Source organism: Heterodontus francisci, chromosome 1 (genome assembly GCF_036365525.1).
Source record: "Heterodontus francisci isolate sHetFra1 chromosome 1, sHetFra1.hap1, whole genome shotgun sequence".
Taxonomy (NCBI): domain Eukaryota; kingdom Metazoa; phylum Chordata; class Chondrichthyes; order Heterodontiformes; family Heterodontidae; genus Heterodontus; species Heterodontus francisci.
In genome coordinates this window covers 285,849,751-285,861,789 of record NC_090371.1, presented here as the reverse complement: position 1 = coordinate 285,861,789, position 12,039 = coordinate 285,849,751, and the positions used below count along the sequence as shown (strand labels likewise).

The window sequence follows — 12,039 nt, the reverse complement described above, 5'->3', positions numbered from 1 at the left end:
TGAAACAATTAATCAATCATGTACTGCTAACAAGCTAGCTTCAGTGCTGCAGGGAGGGACAGCTTATCAGTAATGACTTCATAACTTCAGGGCTGCAGAGGCAACTTGGCCTTGCAGCTGGTACAGCGAGAGAGAGAGAGAGAGAGAGAGAGAGAGAGACATTGTACTTCAACAGCACTCTTCTTATCACCCGGACATGACAATCCTAGGGAACAGTTAGAATGAAAAACATAATGACCAGGCTAATACACGCCCCCTTGTTAGAGGGTGGCTCAGCCTACCCTTCTGATTCAGCAGTTGCTGAGTTTTTTCTTTATTTGCTTTTATATTTTACTGTTTAAATGTTATTTGAGTAAATAGATCCATATAATCCTTGTGAATATATATAATCATATACAAGTTGATCAGTAGAGAGAAGATTATCATAGAATGATAAAAGGGGGGAATGTGTAAGTGAGCAGAAAGGCATGGCACTATGCGTAATGGGAAAAATAGCCAAGTTAGGAATAGTAGCTTTGCTGAGCTTTTGATTTTAAGTGGCAGAAACCACAATGAGATAGTTTTAAGTAAAAGCTGGAAGTGTGAGATTGTGAAGATTAGCTGACACCGGTAATTGCAAAGACATCTGTTCTTTATGGCCTGATTGTGTGACTCCCTGTGGTTTGAAGCAGATGGACTCATGTGAATCAAATGATGTCCATCCCTGTGTGAGTGATAAGGAGTGCTAGGCCCCTCTTATCTTCGTGAACTGCCACTACTTGATGTAGCTGCACACTGCACGAAACACTCAGGAATGTACACCTAATAGAGATAGCAGGATGCGCCGCAATTACTTGTCACAAGGTAGAGACAGACTCATGATCAATGTAGGGAGTGAGACCAGCATGGTTATTGATGATTCCTATGCTCTTGCTAATTAGTTTGCTTGACCGCTTTGTTTTATCTTGCTGGTACAAAACAATATTTTATTAGTAACAAGTATGTATAGAGAATAGAGTGTATTGTTAACCTCAGCAACAGATGTACTGCATGTCACCACGTGGGTGAAGTCGAATTGTACCGCACTGATTGGTTAAACAAGGAGGTGTTAATGTATAAACAGTAGTACCTGTATCACAAACTTCACTTACTCTGGGGGGGGACCCGACAGACTCTGGTGGAGTCAGTGCCGCTGTTCTCAGAGTAAGTCCGCTGGCGACTGCGCAAATAAAGTAATTGATTTTACCTACACATCCGACTCGGTATATTTACTGAACCAGACTGAAGGCAAAAAATAACTTAGATTAACATTGTCATCCAAGGTTCCTTCACCCTACCATCCCTTCCTTGCCTCATCGGGACAAACCTATCCAGCAGTCGCAGCAAGTGCTCCCTAAACAACCTCCACATTTCTGTCGTGCATTTCCCTGAGAACATCTGTTCCCAATTTATGCTCCCCAGTTCCTGCCTAATAGCATTGTAATTCCCCCTCCCCCAATTAAATATTTTCCCATCCCGTCTGCTCCTGTCCCTCTCCATGACTATCGTAAAGGTCAGGGAGTTGTGATCACTATCACCGAAATATTCTCCCACCGAGAGATCTGCCACCTGGCCTGGTTCGTTGCCAAGCACCAAGTCTAACACAGCCTCCCCTCTAGTCGGCCTATCTACATATTGAGTCAGGAAACCTTCCTGGATACACCTGACAAAAACTGCTCCATCCAAACTATTTGCACTAAGGAGGTTCCAATCAATATTAGGGAAGTTGAAGTCACCCATGACAACAACCCTGTTACTTCTGCACCTTTCCAAAATCTGCCTCCCAATCTGTTCCTCCGTGTCTCTGTTGCTATTGGGGGGTCTATAGAAAACTCCCAATAAAGTGACTGCTCCTTTCCTGTTTCTGACTTCCACCCATAATGACTCAGTAGACAAACCCTCCTCGACGACCTCCCTTTCTGCAGCTGTGATACTATCCCTGATTAGCAATGCCACTCCCCCACCTCTTTTACCTCCCTCCCTATTCCTTTTGAAACATCTAAACCCCGGAACATCCAACATCCATTCCTGCCCCTGTGATAACCAAGTCTCCGTAATGGCCACAACATCGTAGCTCCAAGTACTGATCCATGCTCTAAGTTCATCACCCTTATTCCTGACACTTCTTGCGTTAAAATAGACACACTTCAACCCATCATACTGGCTGCAACTTTGCCCTGTCAACTGTCTAACCTTCCTCACAGACTCTCTGCACTCTGTATCTGCCTGTTCAACAGCTACCCCATCCACTGATCCTTAGCTCCGGTTCCCATCCCCCTGCCAAACTAGTTTAAATCCTCCCGAAGAGCTCTAGCAAACCTCCCGCCCAGGATATTGGTGCCCCTCCAGTTCAGATGCAACCCGTCCTTCTTGTACAGGTCCCACCTTCCCCAGAAGGTATCCCAATGATCCACATATCTGAAGCCTCTGAACTTTTCTAATATTTGTCAGTTCCGAAGAAGGGTCACTGACCCGAAACGTTAACTCTGCTTCTCTTTCCACAGATGCTGCCAGACCTGCTGAGTGAATCCAGCATTTCTTGTTTTTGTTTCAGATTTCCAGCATCCGCAGTATTTTGCTTTTATGCCACTTTAGGAAGATTGAAAGTTGACTAACCTGTTACTGAGCTCAGCAGCTGATCTCCTGCAGCTTTCACATTTCTGCATTTGTTTCTGTGAGTAAAATGTCCTCTAAATATAAGACTGCAGCTAGAACTCTCAATCCTGGCACATAGTCAACTATTCCAAGCTTGTTGCTCTATAGTATTTACCAACACCACAGATTTTATATATTTTTTATTTTTATTCACCCGTGGTCTGTGGGCATTGTTGATAAGACCAGCATTTATTGCCCATCCCTAATTGCCCTCGAGAAGGCAGTGGTGAGCTGCCTTCTTAAATATGACTGAGTATCTTACTAGGCTATTTCAGAGGGCAGTTAAGAGTCAACCACATTGCTATGGGTCTGGAGTCACATGTAGGCCAGACAGGGTAAGGACGGCAGATTTTCTTCCCTAAAGGACATGAGTGAACCAGATAGGTTTCATCGCCATTACTGATACTAGCTTTTCAATTCCAGAATGATTTAACTGAATTTAAACTCTCCAGTTGCCATGCTGTGATTTGAACTCATATCTCCAGATCATTAGTCCAGGCCTCTGTGTTACTGGTCCTGTAACATAACCACTATGCTACTGTACCCACTGAAACTGATTGCTACAACAGATAAGATATGGCATTAAATGATGAGGTTCAACGGGGGAAATTAGGGTATTAATGAGATGAGCTGCAGTGAGATAGTTAACTCTGATGGTTTCATTATGAACACGTTTATGAGCTTAAGCACTCTTCCACTAGTCTTATGGCGCTGTTACGGTTGTGGTGAAATAACAGCTCCAAGAAAATTTTCAATTCACATTCTTTGTGGACATGACATATACCCTTGCTCATGTAGAGAATAAACACCAATACAGACTGGTTGAGCTGAATGGCCAGTTTCTGTGATGTAATAATTGTACAATTCTAATAGAACATAGAACATAGAACAGTACAGCACAGTACAGGCCCTTCGGCCCACAATGTTGTGCCAAACCTTTAACCTACTCTATGCTTTCTTTTCTCTTATAAGACCCTTTCTTCATAAACAGAACTCTCACTTTGTTACCACGATGCTGCTGCTACATTAGATGCTTATTTGGCCAACTGGTTATTGTTATGAAGATGGAAATTTCTCTGTCTTCTCAGTAAATTACCTCGACAACCAGGATCTTAATATTATAGTTTATGCAAACAACTGAATAATATCTCTATCTCTTGCCAGTGCTGGAATAGTAAGGTCTGCCATTTGCTGGGTTCCAGATGGACTTACCTTAGGCAAAAAGGTTCTGATCATCAAATACATGCTACGGACATTAAGGTTCATGGTAAAGTCCCAGTCTTTGTCTTCACAATCCAGAATTGTGCCATGATGGACAAAGCTAGGGCAGAAAATAATAAAAAATGAAAGGGAGTAAACACAAAACTTTTTATTTGATCTATAAAATGATAAACCAGCTGTACACTAACAAACAAACAAGCAGATTGTGCAGATCACAAGCTGAGTGTGGAGATTCGAGTTTGGTGAGTGGGGATTTTGAGTGTCGTTATCTTTATAGTCTGGTCTGCAGTTAGCATTTAACTGGGATTTACCCTCTAGCTAAATTAGGAATAAGAAAGTAAAGTAATTTTTTCACAATCGTCGGCAGGGATTAACAGGCTCTACTGCAGAGTAGTTGATTAGTTAAGTAGCTGACAAGTCAACTCTGGTTGCTGGAATTTCAGCTTCAAAAGGTATAAATACAGAGGTCTGGGTGCAGCCTGCAAATGGTATGCAGATTGCAAGCTGAGTGTAGAGGTTCGAGTTTGGTGAGTGGCGAGTTCAGTGAAGGAGGGAGGAGGTGCCCCATTTTTCTATTTTTTTTAACCCTCCAGTATTTGGTTCCTACTTCAGTATAGTGGAAGGAGCTGTTTGGTGAGTACCTGGAAAGCTATTCTACTTATAATAAATAGCCTGTAAAGGTAGGGTATGGCAGTGCAACTCTGCCGAGTGGAATGTACAGCCTGTGGTATGTGGGAAGTCATGGACGCACCCTGTGTCCTAGACAAACACATCTGCCGGAACTGTCACCGGCTGCAGAAGCTTGAGCTCTGGGTTGTGCATCCGTGAGGCGGAGACTACGTGGATAGCACGTTTAGGGAAGTGGTCACACCAAAGATTTGGAGCATGCAGGCATATAGGGAATGGGTGACCACCAGGCAGTCGAAGAGAACCAGGCAGGTAGTGCAGGAATCCCCTGATATGATCTCACTTGCTAATCGGTTTCCATTTGGATACTGGTGAGAGCAATGGTTCCTCAGAGGAGTGCAGGTGGCTCAGCTGCACAGGAGGGGAGGAAGAGGAATGGAAGAGCAGTAGTGATAGGGGATTTGCTGGTTAGGGGATCAGACAGGTGTTTCTGCGGCAGTAAACGTGACTCCAGGATGGTGTGTTGCCTCCCTGGTGCCAGGGTCAAGGATGTTACGGAGAGGCTGCAGGACATCCTTCTGGGGGAGGGTGAACGGCCAGAGGTCATGGCCCACATTGGTAGCAATGGCATAGGGAGGAAGAGGGATGAGATCCTGAAAGCAGATTTTAGGGAGCTAGGAAGGAGATTAAAAAGCACAACCTCAAAAGCAGCAGTCTCTGGATTACTCCCAGTGTCACATGCTAGTGAGCATAGGAATAGGAGAATTGATCGATTGACCATGTGGCTGGAGAACTGGTGTAGAAGGGAGGGCATCAGATTTCTGAGACATTGGGACTGGTTCTGGGGCAGGTGGGACCTATACAAGATGGACTGGTTGCATCTTAGCAGGACTGGGACCAATATCCTCGCAGGGAGATTTGCTAGTGCTATTGAGGAGGGTGGGAACCTGAGAGGGAGTTCAGATTGGAGGTGAGACATAGATTACGCCATCAGCCTGTCCAGATCCCCTTGAAGCCTTTTTGCATCCTCTTCATAACTCACATTCCCATCAAATTTTGTGTTATCCGCAAACTTGGAAATATTACAATTGGTCCCCATATCAAATCATTGATTATAGATTATGAGTGTCATTGGCAGTGCTGCCAAGGTTGGCAATTATTGCCCATCCTCAGTTGCCCTGAGAAGTCGATGCTAGGTGTTCTTCATGAATCGCTGTAGTTTGTTTGATACAATACAGTCGTTTTCTAGACCACTTCAGAGGGCAGTTAAGAGCAAACCACATTTGTGTGGGACTGGAGTTACATGCAGACCAGATCGGCAGGATGGCAAGTTTCCTTCTCTCAAGGTTTTATGACAATCTGCCAGATTCAGGATCACTATTACTGATACCAGCTTCTTAACTCCAGATTCTCAAAGTGCCATGGTGAAATTTTAACTTGCATTCTCTGGATTATTGTCCAGTAACATAATACTACCAAACCCCCAATGGCTCATTTCTTACAACAGCTTGCTCCTGGGTCAGAGCTGCTGCTGGTTGCACCTCCGGATCTTGCGTCTGTACAGCCTGGCATTGTCTCCCATATCTCACTGGCATGGCTACGAGAACAAAGGCTAAATGTTCTGCTTTCTCTCTCCACAGATGCTGCCAGACCTGCTGAGTATTTCCAGCACTTTTCTGTTTTTACTTGCAGCACCTGTCTGAAATGGATTCCAAGTTTCTGAGTGCTTTCTGACACACCTGGTGGACCTTAGCTCTTTCCTCTCATTTATGATGAATTCATGCCCTTAATGTGAACTGTGAGTGCCAAATACTTGTTTCAATAAACATATCATGGAACAAGGCCAGTTTCATATCCTGCTGGTGTACAATGACTACACACAATGTTCCATCACTGGGTTTGCTTAAGAACAGACAGAAGTCGTATCGAAATGTTGCTTGAAGAACAAAATGCTTCAGTGCCTATTGCACTTAGGGCCAAGGTCTCTCATTCACTGACAGTGTTAAGATCTCTTTCGTTCAGTACCAGCTACAGTGTCTCACTAGTTTGGTGCTGGGTCTCTCGTGCTCGGTGCTGGGGCCTCTTGTCCTTGGGGTGCAGATTCACACATCTTTGAAGGTGGCAAGACAAGTTGAGAAGGCAGTTAAGAAAGCATGTGGCTGTAAGCAGGGGCACTGAATTGAGAAACAAGGAAGTTAGGCTTCAGCTGCACTATTGTGTCCAATTCTGGGCATCACACGTTAGGAAGGATGTCAAAGCCCTGGAGAGAGTACAGAGGGGATTCACCAGGATGGTGCCAGGGCTGAGTGAGTTCAGTTATTTGCAGAGTTTGCAGAAGCTAGGATTGTTCTCCTTAGAGCAGAGAAGGTTAAGGGAGACCTAATAAAGGTATTCAAAATTATGAGGGGTTTTGATACAGCAAGCAGAAAGTTACTATTTCCTCTGGCAAGTGTGTCAGTAATCAGAGGTCATATTTAAAATAACTGGCAAAAGAATTATAGTGGGAATGAGGAGAAATCTCTTCACACAGGGGACGCTCTATGTGAAAGGGTAGTGGAATCAGATTCCATTGGAACTATTAAAAGGCAAATGGACAAGTATTTGAAGAGGACTAATTTTCAGGGTTATGGGGTGTGGAACTAAAAGAGCCAGCACTGGCACATTAGGCTGAATAGCTCCTTCTGTGCTCCAAGATTCAATGATTCTATTTAGTGCCAATCAGTGCCAAGGTCACAGTGCCAGTGAGATAGGTACCAGGACTGTGTAGGGAAAAGAGAGCCTGTAAATCCACAGGGTTCTCATGGTCTTTGGCCATTATTCCATCAGGAGACCAGCAGAAACCCATGGTGAACAATGGAGACTCAGCATAACCCAGTTACACCACGTCTCTGCCATTTCTCTGCAGCTGCTGCCCATCTCCCTCTGAAGTTAAACAGATCAGGAGAATGTCAAGGCTGCTGTATGGGAACACACTCAGATGAGAGACAAACAGAAGGGGTGCTGGTGCCAGGACAGAACTGGAGCTAAGGCTGAGAGAAACTAGGCTAATGCCTGGATTTACTTAGTGCTACGGGGCACCAAGACTTGGTAACAGAGTATTTGAAAACAGCACAGAAATAGTAATGTTTTAATTTTTTTTAGTTTTAGGGAATTTCACAAGCAATGTAATGGATTTGCTGACCTATGCAGTTCAATGCGAAGGGGCAGCTGGGATTGGGATTGAGATCTTGACCTTGGGCAGCCTTGGTAATGACCTCAATCAAAACATTAGTCAAGATGATGACCAACAAACCTTCCAGCACAAAGTCGTGCGAGACACTGGATGATATAAATGAATAACCAACCTTTGATACGAATGTGCTGACTTCAACAAAGCCCTAGCTCCATTCCTTGATACATACATTTAAATATCATCAGTATTTACACAATGGCAACAGGTTATGATAATGCATTGCAATATATCCACCTGTTTGAAGGTTTAATGTCATGAAGGAACTAAGTCCTTCAAAAGAAGAGCATGCCTCAGCAAATGACATCCTACTTTCAAAGAGCAAATGCTAAATTATTTCACCCTATCCCTACACTTCAATTGTGGTTCTCATTTGTAAAGTTCCACTAACAAAATTTTCAATTTTTCATCAAAAATCTATCAATAACTTACTGCACTAATGTTATTGGTATCCATCACACTTTGAAGTGGTTCATACAGTCTCTTAAAGCGATATGAGGTCTAAATAAGGACAAGTGATAATATTAAGGTAAACTAAGATCAAACAACCACTCTTCGGTCAAAAGAAGCTTTACCCCAAAATACATTTAAATGTATTATCTTTATTACCCTGCACAGTTGAACAGGACATCAATTTTCTCAATTTCCTTGGCCAGCTTTTCTACTTGCTCTTTCTGTGTCACATCCAGGACTTTAGTTTGGATACCTGTTAGGCAGCAAAAACATTTAACAGAAATTCAGGTTAATTTGTCATTTAGCAACAGGAGGGCAATAGTGGCTGATTTACAGAATATATAAATCATGGTACATAGAATTACATTAGGACATACAGCATGGAAACAGGCCATTCAGCCCATCCAGTCCATGCCAGTGTTTATGCTCCACATGAAACTCCTCCCATCCTTCCTCATATAACCTCATCAGCATAACCCTCAATTCCCTTCTCCTTCATATGCTTGTCTAGCCTCACCTTAAATGCATCTATACTAGTTGCCTCAACCACTCCCTGTGGTAGCGAGTTCCACATTCTCACTACTCTTCGGGTAAAGAAGTTTCTTCTGAATTCACTATTGGTTTTCTTGCTGTCTATCTTCTATTGATGGCCTCCAGTTATGCTCTTCCCCACAAGTGGAAACACGCTCTCTGTATCCACTCTGTCAATACCTTTCATAATTTTAAAGACCTCTTTCAGGTCACCCCTTAGCCTTCTCCTTTCAAGAGAAAAGAGACCCAGGCTGTTCACCCTCCCCTGATAGGTATGACTTCGTAGTTCTGGCATCATTCTCATAAATATTTTTTGCACCCTGTCCGGTTCCTCTATATCCTTTTTATAATTTGGCAACCAGAACAGTAGGCAGTACTCCTAGTGTGGTCTAACCAAGGTTCAATTCAAGTTTACTATAACTTCTCTACCTTTCAATTCTATCCCTCTGGAAATAAGCCTCGGTGTTTGGTTTTGTTATGGCCTATAGACCGGTGTTACCACTTTGTGATGTCTGTATTTATATTCCCAGGTCCCTTTCTCCAAGTAATATGTGACCTCCTTATTTTTCTTATCAAAATGTAATACCTGAGGGGCCAATTTAAAACACAGAACCTCAAAGGTTAAAGTCTCTGGTTGTTACCTGAGCCACGCGCCAATTGGCAGATTGTCAAGCAGATTTGAGAATTAAACCCGTGGCTCAAAGAGTGGTGTGGGAAGAAGGGGTTTCACTTCATGGGGCACTGGCACCAGTACTGGGAAAAGGGGGAGCTGTTCCGTTGGGATGGGCTCCACTTAAACTGGGATGGGATCAGTGTCCTGGAGAATAGTGTAACTAAGGCTTTAAACTACAGGGCAGGAAGTGTTCAGGTTTCTCAAGAGAAAAGTCAAGACAATAGAACAGTGTACCGATTTTGGCAAAGCCAAGCAAATTGGGACAGGTAGAGACAGAGAGATTAATAGTAATAGTACATCAGCGAATAAGGTTCAAGCAAAGAATAGGAGTAAAAAGTTGAATTAAAAGCTCTTTACCTGAATGCGCGAAGCATTCAAAATCAGATGGATGAACTAGTGGCACAAATAGAGATAAGTGGTTTAGATCTAATCGTCATTACAGAGCCACGGGGCTAAATTAAATGAGCCTGCCGCTGGTCCTGGCGGCAGGCCCAGAAAAGGGCGGCGTTCCCATAAGTCAAGGGTATGGCCGTGCCGTTGTGATTACAAGGCAAGTGCCATTTAGCATAATGGAAGCACTGGTCACCTCCAATCATATGGCAAGGGTGGGAGGTGAGACATAGATTACGCCATCAGCTGAGAGTGAATCAGGTGCTGGCGCCATCTTTAAAAGCCTGCCAGCCCTGCAATCACTCCTGCCTTGCAGTCAATAAACGTTCTGTGTACAGGGAAGCATAAAAATTTACAGCACTGTTTCCTGCACCACTCAACCCCCACAAAGGAGATTGTATAGGATGGCAGAGGATAAACCAAGGGTGGCCTCCCTGCAGATTCTCCTCCAGGCTCCAAGGGTAAGGCGGAAGGTTCTCTTACCCAGCGATAGCAAGAAGAGGTCCTCCCGCCTGACCAAGCAAGCCTGGGTGGAGATCGCAGAGGAGGTCAGCAGCCGTGGGGTCACTCAACACAACAAGGTACAATGCAGGAAGAGGGTCAATGATCTCCTGCATTCAGCCAAGGTGAGAGCCACGTTCCAATGCTCTTTTTGGGGTTTGCATGTGACTACAGGCTGTGCGACATGGTGAGGGTGCCACTGTTTGTGCCGTGGCAGAGAGATTATAACCTCATCATGACAGATGCATGGCTGCATCTGGGCCACACGCCAACCTCGTTCATAGTGCAACCCTGGTAAATCCCATGACAGCCTGAGTCATCACCAGATGTATCAGATCCCTCATTTAGTTTAGTTTAGTTTAGAGATACAGCACTGAAACAGGCCCTTTGGCCCACCGAGTCTGTGCCGACCATCAACCACCCATTTTATACTAATCCTACACTAATTCCACATTACTACCACATCCCCACCTGTCCCTATATTTCCCTACCACCTGCCTATACTAGGGGCAATTTATAATGGCCAATTTACCTATCAACCTGCAAGTCTTTGGCATGTGGGAGGAAACCGGAGCACCCGGAGGAAACCCACGCAGACACAGGGAGAACTTGTAAACTCCACACAGGCAGTCCCCAGAATTGAACCCGGGTCGCTGGAGCTGTGAGGCTGCGGTGCTAACCACTGCGCCACTGTGCTGGGGAGGAGGGGCCCATAGTAGCATAACTGTCATGGTGATATTTATATCAATTTATAATTTCTCCATCCTTCCTCTTGCAGAAGAGGGAGACGGCCAGGACCGGTGGAGGGGTCTCTCACATTCGTCCTCTAAGCCAGGCCAAGGAAGAGGCTTTAGAACTACCAGGGAGTCAGGGCGGATGTGCTATATCTGACGGGGAGCCTGGAGTCCCTGCGTAAGAGAGTGATTATTGCCATTCATAGAAAAATTCATAAATTATGGAGAACCACATCAGGCATGTTTGACATAACGGGATATGTGCAACCTAACATAACGGGATATGTGCAACCTAACATAACGGGATATGTGCAACCTAACACACACATTTTTCTGTTCTCTCAGGCAGGACGATGTTCGCAGGTGGCTGCAGTCACAGAGGGGCATCCGTGAACCTGAGGAGGTGCTACACACTCAGAGGATGCACATTCCAGCAGCTCAGATACTTTCACCTTGGTGGGTAATTGATCAGTATTAGAATCAGGGTCACTAGCTGGTGAGAGCACAGCACAACGCACCTGAGCAGCTGGCTGAGACTGAGACAGCCAAGGCCTCTGACAGTTGGAGGACTGTGGGTGTCCAGGCCCGTGCTGAGCCCCAGGATGATGATGAGCTTTTCTTGTTGACAGCATAGAGCATGCTAGAGTTGCAGAGAGAGGTAAGGCAACATCTGGCAGAGATGCCAGAGGCCATGCGCAGCCATGAGTGGATGATGGAGGAGTCTATTCATGCCATGACAGCTGCCATGTCCCAGGCATACGAGCATATGGCTTCCTCCATTGAGAGCTTGGCGACCCTCATGGAGAGCCAAATACCACAGAGGTGCGATGATCTGCACACCATCACCTTGACCAAGAGCTCAATTCAGCAGTGGCAAGGCGAGAGGAGGACCAAGAGCTGGAGACTTCTCCCACCCCTTGTCCTTTTCTGGTGAGCAAGGAAGATCCAGTGAGCCTTGAGAGGGAGGAGAGGCTGACCTCCACATCTGGAAGTTCCCCTCAGGGCCC

General features: G+C 44.9%; 1 protein-coding gene across 5 annotated transcripts in view; it reads right to left on the bottom strand.

Annotated features, from left to right (window-relative positions):
- Positions 1 to 12,039, bottom strand: part of bdh2 (3-hydroxybutyrate dehydrogenase, type 2) — a 98,583-nt gene that overhangs the window by 44,373 nt on the left and 42,171 nt on the right. For all 5 annotated transcript variants that reach the window (XM_068047321.1, XM_068047329.1, XM_068047292.1 and 2 more), the window contains exons 4-5: positions 8,360 to 8,456; positions 3,886 to 3,994 (exon numbers count right to left, since the gene is read on the bottom strand). In XM_068047321.1, coding sequence (XP_067903422.1) covers positions 3,886 to 3,994; positions 8,360 to 8,456 — 206 coding nt within the window. The remainder of the gene's footprint in view (positions 1 to 3,885; positions 3,995 to 8,359; positions 8,457 to 12,039) is intronic.